This window comes from Bacillus rossius, chromosome 18, assembly GCF_032445375.1.
Source record: "Bacillus rossius redtenbacheri isolate Brsri chromosome 18, Brsri_v3, whole genome shotgun sequence".
In the NCBI taxonomy this organism is placed as follows: domain Eukaryota; kingdom Metazoa; phylum Arthropoda; class Insecta; order Phasmatodea; family Bacillidae; genus Bacillus; species Bacillus rossius.
Window position 1 is genome coordinate 17,089,859 of NC_086345.1, and position 18,902 is coordinate 17,108,760.

The 18,902-nt window shown below is 36.9% G+C and overlaps 1 protein-coding gene across 1 annotated transcript in view; it reads left to right on the forward strand.

Moving 5' to 3' along the window:
* Positions 1 to 5,725: 5,725 nt before the first annotated feature.
* The window catches only part of LOC134541223 (uncharacterized), a 34,332-nt gene continuing 21,155 nt past the window's right edge, over positions 5,726 to 18,902 (forward strand). Inside the window, exons 1-8 of the mRNA XM_063384476.1 lie at positions 5,726 to 6,180; positions 8,774 to 8,930; positions 10,433 to 10,558; positions 12,059 to 12,211; positions 13,961 to 14,078; positions 15,398 to 15,591; positions 16,443 to 16,565; positions 18,538 to 18,754. Coding sequence (XP_063240546.1) covers positions 6,074 to 6,180; positions 8,774 to 8,930; positions 10,433 to 10,558; positions 12,059 to 12,211; positions 13,961 to 14,078; positions 15,398 to 15,591; positions 16,443 to 16,565; positions 18,538 to 18,754 — 1,195 coding nt within the window. The 5' untranslated portion in view covers positions 5,726 to 6,073. The remainder of the gene's footprint in view (positions 6,181 to 8,773; positions 8,931 to 10,432; positions 10,559 to 12,058; positions 12,212 to 13,960; positions 14,079 to 15,397; positions 15,592 to 16,442; positions 16,566 to 18,537; positions 18,755 to 18,902) is intronic.

Genomic DNA, 18,902 nt, shown 5'->3' on the forward strand with positions numbered 1-18,902 from the left:
ATTAGATGTGCCAACGAATGATACTCCAAGAGATGCTTGTTTCTGTAGGGAATTTTTAATTTAAATTTGTAATTGTAACTGTATAAGTCACTAAACATCAATAGCCTACTTTATAAAATATTTAAAAATACTAACTGCTATGATACATAACAATATCAACAATTTGCCAATTTTGTACACCCTGAAATATTTTTACTGTGTATCTTGTGTGTACAAGCTGTTTCATAATCAGTGTATATATGTTTTTTAATGATATTTTTAGGGGAATGTTCGCTTTCATAAATCATCCTTTGAAAAGAATACCGCAAGTTGCTGGGGACAATTTACCTTTGGTAGATATGTGCTTACATGAACACTGAACTAAAGGCCTGGTTTATAAACTACACAAGGAAAGCAACAACGGAACAATGCAACACACAACCAACGCAAGACAATCACAAATGTTTATAAAGCATTGAAATTAGTATATAATAGTATGTCCTGGCACAGGCATAGGCGCGTGGTGCCGGTGCCAGGGTCAATGACCGATTGCTCTGACGTCACGGCGGCCATCTTGGACTCAAAAATTCCTCAAAATTCCTCAAAAATGACTCAAAATGACTCAAAAATTCTCGTTTTTAGGAAAATTTTCTTGTTTTCTTCCTCAAAAATTCAAAAATTTGGATTTCGAAAAACCTCAAAAGTCTTTTGCCTTAGAAAGAACACGTATTCCTAAAAGAGGATAAGCATCTATGTATACAGCCTCCGATAAGCCTCTGACTTCATCTAGGAGTATGATGTCACCATTGCAATTTCCGTTATGGCCGCCATCTTAAAAATCTTTATTTATTATCCGATTTTAATGAATTTTTTTTAAAATGTATAAAAATTCAACTAATAAAAATTTCAAAAAATATATTTAAAAATACATACTTTTTCGACATGGAACTCGGAGTCCTCGGTTCGTACCCAGTGAGGGCAAAAAAAAATAATGGCATCCAATCCTTCCCTCATGGTGGCTGCAGGCAGACTGACCCCACCAATTTTTTTATAGCATATATCATCAGTCAGTATGACGTCATGTCCCCCATCTTGAAAATCCGTAATTTTAAAACTATAAAAACAGGAATTTTTTTAAAAATCATTAAAAAAATTAATCTATCGAATTAAATGATAAAATTTCAATAAAATATTTTTAAAAACCACTGTTGCACTTATCGTTATGGTCGCCATCTTTGATTTTATAAATGTTGTATGTTTCGTTACGCCCGCCATCTTGGTTGAGTACGATGTCGTCGTTACACTTTACGTTACGACCACCATATTGGATCCTATTAATGTTGCATGTTTCATTATGGCTGCCATCTTGAAAATCTGTAATTTCAATGCTAGAAATTCCGAAAAAATTCCAAAAAATATTTTTAAAAAATTTCCTACTTCAAATGTTTAGTTACTTAATTAGTTTCGGTCCTCGGTTCGATTTACAGCGAGAGTAAACCAGTAATTTATTAATTTATTTAAAAAATTCTCAATAAAAAGTAATAAAAATGTCTTACACCACACTCGACTTTTTAAATTGTCCCCACTGTATCAATCATTGTTACGGACGCCATCTTGAAAATCTTTATTTATTACCCGATTTTAATGAAAAAAGTTCAAAATTTAAAAAAAATTAACTTATCAGAATACTGATTGATTAGATCGATCCCCGTCCTTGGTTCGAAACCGGTAAGAGCAAAAAATTAAAAAAACAGATCCTTCCTCCACAGAAGCCACATACAGACTGACCTACCACCACCAATAACAAGGTATATATCGTCAGCTGGTATGACATCATGTCCAACACCTTGTCTTCGTCTGCTAGAGTGTGCTGGCGACATGTTAGTATAATTTTCTGTTCACCATACCTTTGACCTCGACTGTTGAACTTGAACTTTGACCTTGACCTTGAAATTTGACTTTGACCTTGACGACCTTCATGGATCCGACATTTTATGTTTAGTACATGCTACCAGGAGCTACCATCTGCTAGAGGACATTGCCACCATCTTGTTTTCGTCTGCTGGAGGACACCATCTTGTGTGTGTGTACTCGTCTTATAGAGTACATTACCATCATGCTAGTTTTATTCTAACCCGCTAGAGTGCAGTAATCATTTATTGTTACTGAGATGCCCGGAATCTTGAAATTTAGGCACCATATTGAAATCATGTAATTATTTAGCTAAAAATTCGGGAAAAATTCCAAAAGTCACCGAAAAAATCACTTATTAATTTACATATTGAATCGATGGATTCCTGTCCTTGGTTCGATTCTTGACCAATGACAGGTGTAACTAAATACTAAATATATTTAATATTTTGTTTTCCATTACCTTTCGTGGAATTTATTAATCATTCACTCTACGAAAAACAACTCATGTCAATATACCTGACCAACTAAATAAATACAGTGCCGCTATGCCTTACATGAAAGTCTAGTTTTTGATACTTAAAATAACCTTTAAAATGTTCATGTACAAAACCATCCATACATATACACCAAGCGTCTTCGGACCGCGAGACCGGGTCATGAACAATGTCAGACATATAGACCATGAACACAGTACACACAGGAAATGGTATGTACACATAGTACACACAGGAAATGGAATGAACACACAGTACACACAGGAAACAGAATGAAAAAAGAGTACACACAGTACACACACAGGAAACGGAATGAACACACAACACAGTACACACAGGAAATGGAACATACAGTGCACACAGGAAATGGAATGAACACACACACAGTAGCAGAAACACAGGCTTAGTTGGAAATCAGAATACAATAAATAAAACATTACATTTTTGTAATTTAAATTATTTATTTTATTTCTCAAAATTATACAAATGCAGGTAAAACAAGTCATTATTGTATGTAGCCAGCCTCCTTCAGTTCTTTGAGTATGAAGGATATTTCTTTGATGCTCGAATAGTTTCCTGCACAAAGCGAACCATGTAGAAGTCTTAGTCGGTCAACCAATATGTTTGGATCTTTTCATGATATGTAGGTAATCAATCTCTTCTGCCACTATCTTCCTTGCACGTTTATAATAAATATTATGATCTCTGGTGTCACCAACCACAAGGTCACTTTCATCATCGAGCCAGTGATCATCACAAGCTTGATCAGATTTATTTAATATAACACGACGTTTCCATCGTTTTGATCTCAGGACACCATCATAGTCTTTGATCTTGCCTGCTGTAGGTGCTTCAGCACAGTCTTCGATCACGTCGCCAGCTTCAGAGTCACTGTAACAATAACCGTAGAAGGCATCGTCTTCACCCAGATAACCGTAAGAATTCCATATCGTTGATGTCGAAGTGTCTTCATCGTCTTCATGCTTCCTTTTTAGGAGTCCATCATTTTTACAAAGTATGGAGGATCTACTGAATATTGGCTTGAATGTATTCTCACTTTTCACGGTGTTGATACTTCCATTAGTTTCAGTCTTCAGAAGCTATCAGCATCCTTCAATTTATGTTCTTCGTCACGATCGGGTGAGCTAATACCATCACGTTCAGGACAAGGAAAATTATTTACATCAACCAGCACACTCTTCATTTGTGTAGTGTCTTTATCGATATCCTCTATGCCGTAAGTGGGCTTAGCTTTACATGTTCTACCATGTCTTATTAAGCTGTCAATTCTTGTTAACAACCTGCTACATCGATTACAGCTTAACATTTTGTGTAGTGGGTTTTTAACACAAGCATTCCTTCTCATGACAAAATCCTTGCTACAGTAACTACAGCAGCTTCCTTCCAATTCAGCTGCAGATAACAAACCATGATCCATGGTAGCTTCTGTGACTAATGTTAGGTGTAACTGACAGTTTTCCAATAATTAGGACCATTACTTAAATATAATTTTTTTAAATATTTCATCAGCGAGAGTTAAGTTATCTTATGCAAAGTAAATTGTTGTAAGTAGTTCTGCTTGTCAACCATAGATGATGCCATATTTTGCTTGCAGGTAAATATTATTTATTTTATGTGGGATGCGGGATGCTCACTAACGATCGCAAAAGAAGGAAGGCTTCGCTAGACAACAAGGAGAAGGAAGTTCGTCCTTCGTGATAGTGTTTCTCATCCGTCAGAGAGGCATGGTCCAGACTTCAAGTAATTCATGGTCGGCCACAAAGCTTTCTAATTTTGCCTGCACCAGGCCGCCCGTGGGCAAGCCATGCACCAATGACTTTACTTACACTTAATTCGCCAGAGGACTCATGCAGCTACCTGTGATTCGCGCCCACGTTGCAAGTGCATTTTAAAGGTCCCTCTCCGCCCAGGCATGTAAATTGCTGTATGTTGTTGTTGTAAGATGCCTATAAGGCTCTGCATTCTGTAATTAGTGTTTTGTAACTGTGATCAGCATTTATTAAATGTACCAGTCATCCCGTGACAGGCTACGTTATGACCTGCCTGAGCATTCTTATGTGGGAGCTCTGTGGTCATCCCCACGAATACAGTCGGGGGGCCTCTATAACTGGCGGGCAATGCGAAGTGCCACTACAAAACTTATACACCAACATGGGTGCAATTCTGTAGTATTCTCAAGGGGGGCCGGTTAAGTTTCCGTGGGGAGGGGGGGTGGATGCTCGCAACCCGAAAGTTTTGCACGTGGGTTTTAACCGACTTAAGTCTTCCCTGGACGAGTGCTTGTATGTTGTATAATGTCCATGATATGGCCTATTTGGATGCAATATGCAGAAAACATTAAAAATATACTGATGATTTAAACCTGTTTCACAGTCCTGATTTTGAAAGCACAAGTAGGCTCTCTCAATCAATGTCCATGCACATAAATGACTACAAATACTTACACTAAATCCTTGAGGCTTTTAGTTCTGTGACTAAATTAAAAACGTACAAAAACAACTACTCAAATGGATAATTGACGATAAAAAAACAAAGAAGCTCTAGATGGAAGAGCTTTTCATGATTGCTTCTGGCCCGGACAGAACTGGGCCCAAGAACGCCGGGACGCCACTTCCACGCGCATTGAGCGAAAGTGGCATCGCAAACAAATCTCAATTTAAGAACTATAGATGCCAGTCTGTTTAAACATATTCTGAAAAAAAAAATGACGAATACAATTGATACTATAAAACTATTGCCTTTCTTTAATTTGAAAAGTAAACAAAACAAAACATGGATTACTAAACACAAGGTGGCACAATTGACTACAGCAGTTAGGAGACAGGGTGAACTATGATGCTGCTGCATGCTGCGGACAGAACTGGGGCGCAGGCTTTGATTAGGAGGGACAATGTCAACTCAAAAATTCGTTTGGCTTCCAAGAATTATTGCACAGCTTTTTTATCAGTCAATTTTGATTTTTATTGCAATTTCCAAGATAAGCTCAATTGAGCGAACCTAACAGTCAATAAATAAACACTTTTTCTGCTTTGCGGTCGCTATGAAAGAGTGAAGGAAAAAAAGTAGTATCTGGTGACGAAGAGAACTGAATACAAGAACACAGTTCATGTGCACTGTGTCAAACATAGAGTAAATATGAGTGTGGCGTGAACAATTGAGAAGCTATACAATATAAATATATATATGACCCGTACTTAAAAAAAATTGAATTAATTAAACCAGAGTCATAGTCTTATCTGAATATTTAATAAGAAATTAAAAAAATAAAGATATCAATACTTCATTACAAGTTTCCAGAATGTTCGAAATTTGACGGGTTAACATCAATGGCCATGTGCAGGACATTGAATGAAATTGTTTAATTTGTAGCTTCTGTATGGTTGACAAGCTAGCATTTTCGATTTTCAGCTAATGAATCTAGAAAAAAGTCTAATTTAAGTTTTGTTAAGTTGTATACAGTTGATAAACAATAATATAGAGTTAATCGATGGATTCTGAATGCCGGGTGTCGGTTCGATTAGGTCCGTGAAATGTGTTAAGTGTGCAATTAGCAAACTTTTCGTAAACATTTATGAAGGTCGAAGGGTGACGTAGACGAAGAGAGTTTTTTTTTTAAAGTCCTGTCGTCGTAGGTAATATTCTGCTAGCAATTCAGATATAAAACCATGACGTGCGTTATGGCTAGTACCGCTAATATGATAGTTGTATCAAATCGCTTGCCTTTTATATTAGTTAGGAATCCGGAAACAGGAAAGCTGCAAAGAAAAGCAAGGTAAGATATTTAATCTGTTTTTATCTTAATGTACTGCATAATCAACCTGAGCTTTTATTTTTACCGGCAGCAATGGTGCATACGGAAAAAGAAATTAAAAATTCCGATAATGGAAATTCTTTTTAGTTCCTGACGTTTATTCTGATCATCTGTAAAAGGACATTGCGATATTATAATTAGTTTACCGTTTTTAAATTAGGTTAAGTCAAGCTACGTTTCAAATACCGTAAAATAGTACCAATGTTTGGTTGAGAATTACCTGTTTTAAATGTAGTTAAGCGAACCTGACAGCTTACCAATTGTTGACACAATTGTACAGTATTTTCAATGTATTAACCTAACGAGACCGACTGTTTACGACGTCATTTAATTTTTAATACACTAACTTAAGCTTACTAACCATTAAAATGGTGAAATACCAGAAAATTATGTAACGTAATGCAATGCATTTTATAGAAATGTAAAAAAAAAGTATTTTCGGATGCACACCTCTTTTTGATAACTACCCTAATGTTATTTTGTAATTGATTACTATTAGAAATATCTAAAAATAATTCATTACAACTAAAGCAATGGCACAATTGGTCACTCTAGAATGCAATACCAACCATTGAGGAAGCTTAATATGGGGTAAAAAAAAAGGTAGGGGAAATGAATGACATAATAGGAATAGGCGAATGAAAGAAAATAATTCTGGGGACGTTTATAGATGGTAGCCTATAGGATATCAGTGTAGTTTTTCATGTATTTGTATTAATGTGGGTATCAATCTGTTCTGGGTATGATAAAGTAAAGTACTTTACCACCCAGTACGATACTGGAATTTAAATGTGTGAAAACTTAGAAAAAAATTTTAAAGTGAAACTTTTTTTGCTGAAGGGGTAGCAATTTTTGAGCGTTACGAAAATTCCGATTGCATGAGGGGGAAATAGATAATCAGTTGCAGACTTGGCTTCTGTGTACCTAAGAGTCCCACCTAGTCGACGGGGGTATCCTATATATGTGTTAGTGGGGCAGGATGATAAGTGCGACGCTCGCTGGTGCTTTTAGCGCGGTATCGCCCCTAAGTGAAAGAATGTCTTCTCGTCGTGCTTATGAGCGGTGACCATAACATTATAGGGAGGATAAATTAAGATAAAAGTGTAATGCGAGTCCCTTGAACGCTTTCGAGAATGTGTACCGTAGTTTTTCATATCTAAAAAATTATCCTGACAACAAGCATTTTAGCCATTTTCACTCACTTAAAAGTACAGTTTGGAAACAAAATTTGGGGAAAACTACTCATCCGTCCTCGGTGTGTATTCTTAAATGTTTTTCATAAACAAACACTACTACTCGTATCGTGAGTGGTTTTCAAAAAAGCATAGCTTTTTCTAAAGCTCAGCATGTCATATGTGTGCCCGGCTAAGCGTAGGCCTTAAGTGCTACAAAAATAATTTTGCATACTACAGTAGAACCTTGATTATCCGTGACCCGATTAACTGGGCATTCGGTTTAACTGGGTTCTCTATTAAAAATTGAAGTTTTTTTTTTTGGCGTTAAAAAAAAAGGGCGGGGGGGATAATAAGCTTGCAAACATAGTGTAATTCATTAGGGAAGAGACATGAAAGGAGTCATACTAAATACTAAATATTAAAAGTTGAAACGAACGGGCATAGAAACGCTTATATTCTTACAGTATGCGTTACTGAAAAATGGGAGATCTTGCTGGTGAACATGATAAAATTGAAGTTCACACAGCAAATTTTTCTGTGTATAGTGTAATACTTTAGTCAACCTTTACATTCTACTGTATTCTTAACATTTTATAACATTAATTTAATATTGGCGGCCAGTTTCAGAAATTCCTGATATTCTGACCACTTTTTAAATATTTTTAATTGAGAGTTTTCTTTCAGTGAAGACTGCATTGGAATATTTGAACTTTTTGTTTTGTTATTTAGAAATGATTGCCTATTTAAACCACTTTCATTGGTCACAGGTAGGGACAACATTTTATGGTTATATATTTAAATCAGTTTCGTTTTTAGAACAGGAAATTTTGATGTTTTTTTTTATTTATTTTGTTTATTTATAAAAAGATGCATAGTATTTAACAAATATGAAACTGAAATATTTCTTAATACTTATTTCACCAAAATAGTCTCATTTTGACTAACACATGATGCACTTATACAATTTTATAATTGGTAATAAATAATTAATAGACTTTTTTTTTGAGTGTTTGAAAAATGAGCCAGTGTGATCAATATAAAATTATGTAACTAGTAAGAGATGCAAGATCGAAGAACATAAAATGTATAAACATTAGTTTATATATGTTTTGGTACAAAAGTCAAGCTAAATATTTACTTTCGATGAATTTACTATAGTAAAAGATAACAATTTTTTTTTTTTTTTTTTTTTTTTTTTTGTAGTTTTAGTTGGTTACATTTCGATGCGAAATGGTGTATTTGCTCGCATTTAGGTTTTGTGTTGTGTTGACACGCTTTGCGGTGTTTATTTCGTTTTTGTCGCAACTCGCTGTGTTTGAACCTCGTCGCTAAGTCGCAGGTGGTTGGAGCGAAGATGCACGTCATGTCGATGTTTCCAGCGCCGGAGGGCTGGTGACTGCGGTCGCCCCGGTTGTGATCCAGAGTAAGGGACTCTGGGTCGGCTGGCCCGGGATACATCTGGAGGACGAGAGCGTAGCGATCCCGGAGTCCGAACCGGGGGACACCACGCCCACAGCGGGACTCAAGTCTGAGAAGGTGACGCCGCGGAGATTTTCCCCATCTCGATCGTTAGATTGACCCAAAATGAAAGATTTAAATTGTTATGGTTTTAAGATGAAGTTTCAACTGTTTAATAGTAATTATCTTAATTTTCCAGTTTTGTGTTCATTGTGTGTCTTTCTCTTAAAATCTCGCTAAAAATAAGACATTAAAGTAAAAAATCCTGCCCATCCAAGGGGCAACAATTCAGACAACCTTTAAAAAACACCACTGTCAGAAAAATCCTGATGGGCTGTCCTTCCAAGGGGCAACAATTCAGGATTATAAAATTACGAAAATAGACACATTTTAAGATGCTGGAAGGGCTGCCCTTCCAGTCGCTTTACAAACTAACCACTGTCAGAAAAATCCTGATGGGCTGCCCTTCCAAGGGACAAGTTTTCAGGATTATTTAAACACTTAAAAAAACGTTTTCAGAAATTGGATGGGCTGCCCTTCCAGTCGCTGTACAAACAAACCATTGCCAGAAAAATCCTGAAGGGCTGCCCTTCCAAGGGGCAACAATTCAGCTCCCCCTCTGGTCAAACCTTCAAATTCATTTAATTTCTATAAGTTTTCTTTAAAATGAGAAATACCCTCCGTGTCCAGATATTTTTTCTCCACAAATACTAAGCTGCCGGACTCCATAGTGTTTCTTCCATCGATCAAGCCAGCCAGAGCTTGAAACACATTTAGGATCGTTGTCTTATTTGAATTATTTATAAAATTTCAAGGCCTTCTCTTGCAAGATTGGCCCACTAATTGGGGTGCCATTCTCTCTAGTAAAGTAAAGTGCTTCATTTACCTCATTAAAGTCACTTTCCTTCATACTTTTTCCTTTCTTTCAACATTTCTGCACACATTCTCTCAACACGCCACGACTGGATTTCCGTCCGCGTCTTCTTCCAGTCCCCAGTCGTACTTTTGCAGACTCCCAAGTTCTTAGCCACTGCACTGACACTTTTCTCCCTCATCCAGTCTCTTTTTAATGCCCGCAACTTTTGGGTCCTTAGTCAAGTTCACTTGTTTTTTTCTTTTAAACGGAAGATCCCATCTCGGACCACTGTCCAGCACTCTTGAACTGTGAAACAGCTCTGAACAGCACAGTGTGCTCAGTCACTCACTTGGAGTTGCGCAACGGGGTTAAGAAATTGAACTGACCCTGGTAAAGGCTGCAGGAAGACTGAACGGCTAAGCGCGCGTCGGTGCCAGACAAGTGGTGGAGGAGTGGGGGTGTGGCGTGAGACAAAGGAATGCGTGACCTTGAACGGGTCTGCGCGCGGAGTTTTTTCTGCCCTGCCAGGGTGTGGCCGAGTTGACCAGACTGCCAGGTTATCTAGCGCCGAGTTTTCGGGACTCTGCTGTATTACATTACAGGTAGTTTTCTACCTCGTGATAGCGGCGAAGGTGATGAAGTAAAGGAGTCCTCACGAGGTCCTTAATTTTTGATTGCACCAGAGGGGTGCAGAGTGAGTGTGGGTGTGTTTTTTTTTTTCCAGGTAGTGATAGTGCACGTTGATGAGGAGTTATTTGACTCGTATTACAACGGATGCTGTAACGGCATGTTCTGGCCCCTGTTCCACTCTATGCCGGACAGGGCAGTCTTTCAAGGCGAAAAATGGAAGGTGAGATTCGAAGATTTGAGAGAGGAAATTTTTCTGAGGAAAATTATTTAAACACAATTTATGAAAAATTTTCCTCTATTCCATTATCAAGATAGATTTCCATAATTTAAGATAAGTTTTAAGATAAGATTAATTTTATTTCTTTTAAGGATAGCATGAGTTCTACCACTCTTGAATGTTAGATGAGCTATTAAGTGGTGAAGTGAAGAAAAACAAAATGTATGTTTTTATTTAGTTCCTGTTTGTATAAAAACACTATTAAAATTTGTTTGGTGTTTCTGTGAACGTATAATTCTGAAAATTTTCCTGTTTTGCAGAAAATTTTTCGATAAATGACCTGTAAATTTTTCCCAAAAGTCACTTTTCTGGAAATTTTAACTTCTCTAGGAAGATTACAAATTATGGTTTCTATGAATTTGTCAGTTCAAAAAGTACATATGAAATATTATTAATGCCTTTTAATAACTGTACCTCAAAGCCAAAATAAGCATAAGTTTAAATTCGGGTGATTTGTAAAATTATTTTATTGATTAACTTAAAAGTGTTTCTATTAAACCATTACATCATAACTTGCTATATAAAATGTAAAGCATTTAACGATAGCTGTACATCCCATGTCCAAAGGTTTGATTGAGCCAGACAAAGGTTAAGTCCAGTTTGCTGTTTGCTAAAAGCACTTAATTTTGGAATTAATTAATTGTGTTTCTTCTCGTTTGCCGCATGCTTTTGGAGGTTGATGGAAGACATAGAATCACAGGAAGATCAGTTGTTTTTACTCTACTTTAAAGTAGTTCAGTTGAGATTCGTTTCTGAGGCACAGATATTTGCATCTCGTGCGTATGAAGATGAACTCACTAGTGAACTACTTGTCACTAAAAAGATCATACTTCCAAAGTCAAGTGCATTGGTGGATAGACACCCTATGTACAAGCATATTGATTTAATACAATTTATTGGAAATACGCCGTTGCAGCTTCGCTCTGTTTGTCAAAAAAATAATTCAAGAATGCAAATTGAGAACTAAAAATGAAAACATAAACCTACAAAGATCAAGCCTAAATCAGCTGCCTGCGTTTACTGTTATTATATAAACTGTCTCATCGTTGTTAACCCAATTTTTTCATCTGTGCTGTTATTAATTTTTTTAGACTAAATTCCTTTTACGGAATCTGTGTTGTCGTCGTCCATAATACCTGTTCAGTTTCATCGTTGTGTTTATCTGTTCGACGTTGAGCTGATTTAGGCTTGTTATCTGTGGCTTTATGTTTTCATTTTTATTTCTTAATTTGCGTTCTTGAATTATTTGCTTGACAAACAGTGCAAAACTGCAATGACATAAGTCCAAGAAATTGTATTAAATCAAAATTCCCCATTGCATTGAATCATTTGAAGAACGCAAGCGTGTTGTCGTTCAAAACAGCACAACGTATTGCTCGGGTGAAATCAAAAGTAATAATTTTAGCGGAGAGCTCCATCGTAAATACTTATTTCTGTGCGCAGGCTTACGAAAAGGTAAACTCGCTTTTCGCCGACCAAACGGTGGAAGCTCTCCGGAGGCTCCAGCTGGACTGTTCGTCCATCGACAAATCGAACACGCCGCTCATCTGGGTCCACGACTACCACCTGACGCTGGCAGCGAACGGCATACGGCAGGTACGGCAGTTTCATTTATTCGTCTTTTTGACGTGACAACGTCTAATAAATCGATGAACGCCGGCTGCACGCACAAAAATGGATGACTCATTGTCCCGTTACGCTCATTGTACGCTTGCGCCGCATCTATCTCTCTTCCACTCGATTGGAACAACCATCCATTTGACTTTTTCGAGGCACATTAAACTTGAAACACTCCAATTCGTTTTCTACTTTTCCTATCATCGTCCTATCCTTAACAGAATAACACAGATTGGAAGAAGTTAAATAGCAAACATGTATAAAAGTTGTAGTTAAAATAATCTCTTCGTTAAAGTAATAAACATATTTGAATTAATGAGTGCAAATAAAAGTAAATTTATCAATTAAATTGTAGATATCATTTCACTCCTCCTTTGTATCCATACAAAATAGTGATAATTCAATAAAAATTATTCAATTTTATTCATAAAAGTATGCAATAATTTCATCAATGTTTTGTTATGACGTTGTTACTTTAAACTATCGTCGATAAACCGACCTTACAGACAACCAATTTTTTTTTTTCATTTGTAACATGACTATCAACAGATAAGGTTAGTTAACTTTTTGAGATAGGCACAACGCAAACACAGATACACTTATAGACAAAAGTTATAAAACTAACCGACTGGATTAACATAAATTAATCAGACTCTACGGGAGTGGCCACTGAATGTATGTTAGGTGCTACTTACAAAAAAGATATCACCCGTGAGACAGGCACCACCTACTAACAATTCAAAATGGACACAAGATGTCGCAACTAAGTAAAGAAAAAATGGCACATAAAACACATGAAAACAAATCTTACTCTAGTAATATGTAATATTACAGTAATGAAATAAGATATATGTATAGTATTAATATAAACAATTTGCTTAACTATAGAAGTGCCTGAGAATAAGCAGTAATTGTAGTTATTTATTAGTTTGTATGTGTTTGGCTAGGAAACTCAGGGAAATTAAGTAATTTTTAATAAAATGTATTATCTTGATGCCTTGTTTTCTACTATCTTTGTTATATTATAGTTATAGATGTAGATTGTTCGAAAAGAATTGTATGCAAAAACAAAATGTGTGTCAGAACACTAGCGTTATATATTAGTGCTGGCTAACGCTGTATTCGATGTATCGATGGTACGTAACGTTTGCAGTTATGTGTCTGTTGGCACCCTTGTCTTAAAAAAAAAATGGGTGTGCGTACTTATGTACGCGCGTGAGAAGTTATACTTCTTCGGCAACAAAGTTGAAATATTATTGGCTTGGTTAAGCAAATTCGAGTATCTGGTGTGCCCATCAGCGATTTTTCGACTTTAAATTTGTTTACAGCTAGTTTGACAAGTCCATTGGTAAAGTCAAACTACTGACAAGTGCTAAATTGATTCTGTTTCCTGCTTATAACAGGCTAATGCCCCCTTAAAAAAATGTTATAACAGGGTTCTACTTTATTTATTTATTTATCTTGAAAATTTTTTTTAAATTAAATGGGTAGGATTATTCAATGCTACAAACTACTGACTCTCTAGCGCACTTGCGAAGTATGCAAGTCATTGTATATTTGTCACTTGCATACTCAACGGCTGTTCACATGCCACTAGTCGAGGTATATACGTGAATGTGTGCACGTTCTTTGTAGAAGAATTAGGTCTTTTGTGTACTAGGTTTTTCAAGACTGAATTGCTATAGAGAAGAAATACTAATTTTCGTTTGATTAATTTTTTTGTTGCAGTCCACGAAAGATTGTAACTTGGAGTGCAAGATCGGATTCTTCTTACACATCCCCTTCCCGCCTTGGGACATCTTTCGTCTCTGCCCGTGGGGTGATGTGATCCTGCAAGGGTTGCTTGGTATGTCTTGGTAAATCGTGCTGGTACACACTTATTTTAGACAAGATTTACTCGCAGATAACTCATGTATTCATAAAGTATGCAAATAGATTTACTCACTAAAATGTTAGCATTTACAATTTCTTAATTAACTTAATCCAACAGCATAGTCGTTGCTGTTCTGATGTTAAAGATTTAAACATTACAAATTTTGAAGCCTTGTATTATTATTATTAATATTATTAATATTAATTTTTTTTTATATATATAGTTCAAATTTACTTTGGTTAAAAATAAAAAATTTGTATATTAAGACTGAGGTAAATTCTTTCTACATTTTTATGATTGTTTTTGAAGTCATATTTTTTAACAAATACTTATACATGGTATGCAATTCATGTTAATGGTTTTAAATACTTTAAGCCTTAACACAACTACAAAAGAAGAATGGTTTTAAATTCTTAGGAATTTTGTTTTTGCAGTGGTTGTGAAATGCTTATTGTATACCTAATTGCTTTGTTTTCATCCTACCAAAATATTTCTGAATTACAAATTGTTCCCAACTCTGAACATCAGCAGCTCATATTGAAATTAATTAGAGTGCATTATTATATTGGAACTGGGATGTATGTACGTACTCATTTAATAATGTACAACAATGATTCTTATTCTTAACCGTAATTTTGATAGTGTTAAGAGGCAATATGCTTTTCTCTGTACATTTTAAATTTAAAAATTGAGTATTCGTTGATCCCAAGTGGAATCTATTTGAAATGGGATTAAAATACAATAAATTAATCATTTTTAAATTTTTTAAATTTTGAAATATTCGCACGGGCCAACTTGTATTTTTTCACACAAGTACTTAATTTTTTTTTTTTAAATTGTATTTTATTTTTATGTATCACTGATATCACATCAATAGGTATGTGTTTCATCTAAACCACACAGCTGTACAGATCATTGAGATTGTTGTAAATTATTTTTTTTTATTTTAATGTGGACTTTAATAAAGACAAAGATAGGTAAAAAAAAACTGTCTGATCGGATTTTTCTGTCGATTCCACCGAAGGGGATGTTGGGTTTTGGCGCCGGGGGGGGGGGGGGGGGGGTTTGTCTGTGCGGTTGTGTGTTTCGATCACTCGTCCTCCACAGAGGTATGTATTCTTGGTTCAGTTTCCAGCGGAGTCACAGCTAGAGATGCGAGAGGAAAATTTTATGAATTAACATAGCCCCACATATTTTTAGGTGTGTGTGTGGTCCCCCCCCCCCCCCCCCCCCCAAAGATCTAAGAACCCTAATAATTTGTGTCTGGTCTGCGTCGGGTTCCGGGCGCGCAGGCTGCGACATGGTGGGGTTCCACATCGAGGACTACTGCATGAACTTCGTGGAGTGCTGCCAGCGGCGGCTGGGCTGCCGGGTGGACCGCAAGAACTACCTGGTGGAGCACGGCGGGCGGACGGTGCGGGCGCGGGCGCTGCCCATCGGCATCCCGTTCGAGCGCTTCGTGCACCTGGCCCGGACCACGCCCAAGGTACCTCGCCTACCCGCCCGGTCCCCGTCGTCGCGTCTCTCCCTCCGTCGCCGCCCGTTCGACGTCCGCGAACCGCGAGGGCGGCGTCCCTGCGGCGAGAAACAAAAAATAAATCAAGTCTTCGTTTTCGACCCGGGCGTGACGGCGGCAGGTTGCAATGGTGCGGGCTGATGCTATTGTGTAATTTATGTTGCATCGTCGGTTAAAACCATCGCGATACAGCCCACATTACTGCTTCGTCAGAATATGGTAGTGTTGTTAATGTTGACAAACACACAATTCTATATACAAGAGTTCACACTAAGTACCAGACAACGTTAAAAAAAATAAACTTTTTAAAATATTCATATTGAATAGTATATTTATGTCAACTTTGTTTCCATGTCCACCAACATACTATGGACTTAAGCCGTGGGCATGACAAATACAAAAAAAATCACGCACAAATACATAAAATAACAGTTAAAAAACAAGAAACAAAGGACAAGACATACAAACAGACAAACTTCCTTTATTTTGCACCTTTTTGTAATGATTCCATGTATATAAATTTCCATATTTTTTTTTATTTTTTTTTATTCTTGATATTTTTTTCTTGGACCCTCTGCGAAGTGTGTGTGTAAAAAAAATATCACTGTACGTTAAAATTGGATTAAAAAAAAAAATTCAATATTCGTGGATATTGTGATATGTATTTGATTTGAAATTCAATTCAAATGAAGAAAAAAAAAAAAAAAACATTTGCAGAAACCTACGTGGCTGCAGGTTTTTTCTCTCTCTCATAATCGCGAGGGCTCCAGTAATGAACTGCTTCATCAGAATATAGTAGTGATCTATGTATGTCCTTGCAGGTGGTGTTCACTAACCAGAACATCATACTGGGGGTCGATCGTCTCGACTACACCAAGGGATTGGTCCACCGACTGGGAGCGTTTGAGCTGCTGTTGGAGAGATATCCCGAACATCTGGAAAAGGTTTGGATTTCGTTCGGTTCGAGGCTGGCGCTCCGAGTTGAAATTTTTAATATAGAAATGAAGGGAGAGAGGGGAGGGTAAATTTTAAGTTTTGATTATTGTTTTTATTGTTGTTGTTATTATTGAATGGTGATTGGGGCAACCTGAAAATACTTTGAACCATAAAATTGCAAAAGTTGTGGGATGTATCACTATTTACAAATCGTATATTTGCTAAACACAAAGGTATTAAACAAAAGAAAATTTACTTAAAATTTTTCTTTCTTCTTTCATCTTTGTGACTAGATCCTTGGATATTCAAAGGGCTGGCCACGTCTCCTACCTTTTTATTTTTGGATGTATATTTTTTTGGAGTTTATAAAGTTTATGTACATTCTTAAAATGTAAATATGCTGTGTATTATTGCAAGAACTAAAATTTTAATGGTTTTAAATGTGTTCTCAAAATTTGTTTTTCTGTGTTTTCCGCAAGTATGATTTTTGGACGGCTTCGGAGTAAGAAGTAACAAGTCAGGTTTTTTTTTTTTTATATTATTATTAAGGATGAATGGAGTGTTAATTTATTTGCTAATGAGTTTATGTAATTTTGAAAGTTCAATGTAAGTGTGAATTTAGCATTGACATTGACACATTAATAAGAATGGCAGGCTTATGCAGCCATTGTCTGAAGTTGCTTTGCTTATGGGTTCTAGCCGCGTTGAAGGCGAGTATTTCATCCACGATTCTGTCGATCTGGTAATAGCCGTCTTCAGAGTATCTGTTAACCTACTTACCGTCTTCTAACATTGACACAGTTAATTAATACAATGACGGGTTACCTCTTACCCTGAGAACCATCCATTATATTCCTGACCTTTTGAGATCTTCTATATTCAGATTCGAGTCGCTCTTTTGATATGCTTTTGAGATTCAGATTTCAGAGAAAGACAATTTGACCCATCACTAGAGACAAGATTGCATGGTTTAATTTTTAAGATAATTTCTTTTTCAAAACGGGAGATTTTGGTTTTATTATTTTTATGTTTGTATACTATATTGTCTTTATTCGTTAATAAAAGTGTATAGTTCCAAAAAATATGAAACTAAAATATTTTGTTTCATACTTACTTCACCACAATATTCTCTGATGCAAATAGAGTACAATTAAAAGTAATAACCATGTCTAGAACAGAACTACCCAGAAGAAAAAAATAAATCTTCAAATTTTTGTGTGTATGAAACATGTGGTGCCGTCATTAATGTTAAAACTTGTTTCGAATTGTAAAAATGCAAGATTAAACAATATAATATACATATATTTTTTTCAGTCTATTTAGGTCGGACGTTCTGTTTCAAAATTGACGTTAAGTACATATATTAAATTCAATGAATTTAACATGATGGAATTTTACAATTTTGTTAATTTGAGTTAAGTTTTGTCATATTGCTGATTGATTTCACGATTTTAGTTAAGTTCCGGTGCTGAATGAGTATTAACTTGCGTTTCATTTTTTTTTTTTTTTGTGTTGGCATGCTTTGCGTTGTTGTTTTGGTTCCATTCAGGGGCGAAGCCTTGGGGGGGGGGGGGGTTAGGGGTTCAAAACCCCCCCCCCTCCCCCCTTAGCACCAAATCTTTAATTAATTTCTTATTCATCACTCAAACAAATTTCATATTAAAATTAATAAAATTTTTACCATTACAATATTTAATAAATTTAAGTACGGCAAACTGCTAAAATAGCACTATTTTACACCTTAAAATTCCAAATTTTCCCGGGGGGAGGACCCCCGGACCCCCGGCGCTTCAATACGGGGGGTGGGGGGGGGGGGGCCATGCTTCTTAACACTCCCACATACACAAATCCTGGCTACGCCACTTGGTTCCATCGCAAACTTGGCCTATGTGTGATCTTTGTCGCTGGTTGAACCGTGTGATTCATTCGCTCGTCTCGTCGGTCACGGCTCACGCTCGGTGCTCTCCCCCCCGGCCCCAGGTGACGTTCCTGCAGATCGCGGTGCCGTCCCGCACCGACGTCAAGGAGTACCAGGAGCTGAAGGAGGAGATGGACCAGATCGTGGGGCGGATCAACGGCCGCTTCTCCACCGCCAACTGGTCTCCGATCCGCTACATCTACGCCTGCGTGGGCCAGGACGAGCTGGCGGCCTTCTACCGCGACGCGTCGGTGGCTCTGGTCACGCCCCTCAGGGACGGTGAGCTTTGCCCCACGGCCGTCGCTCTCTTCTGTGGCGTGACAATAAACATGTACAAGTGCATAGAATTGATTATTTAACTTAGTGAAATAAAAAAATAATATAAACATGTGCAAGAACTGAGCCGTAGACAAATGCAATTTCAGCG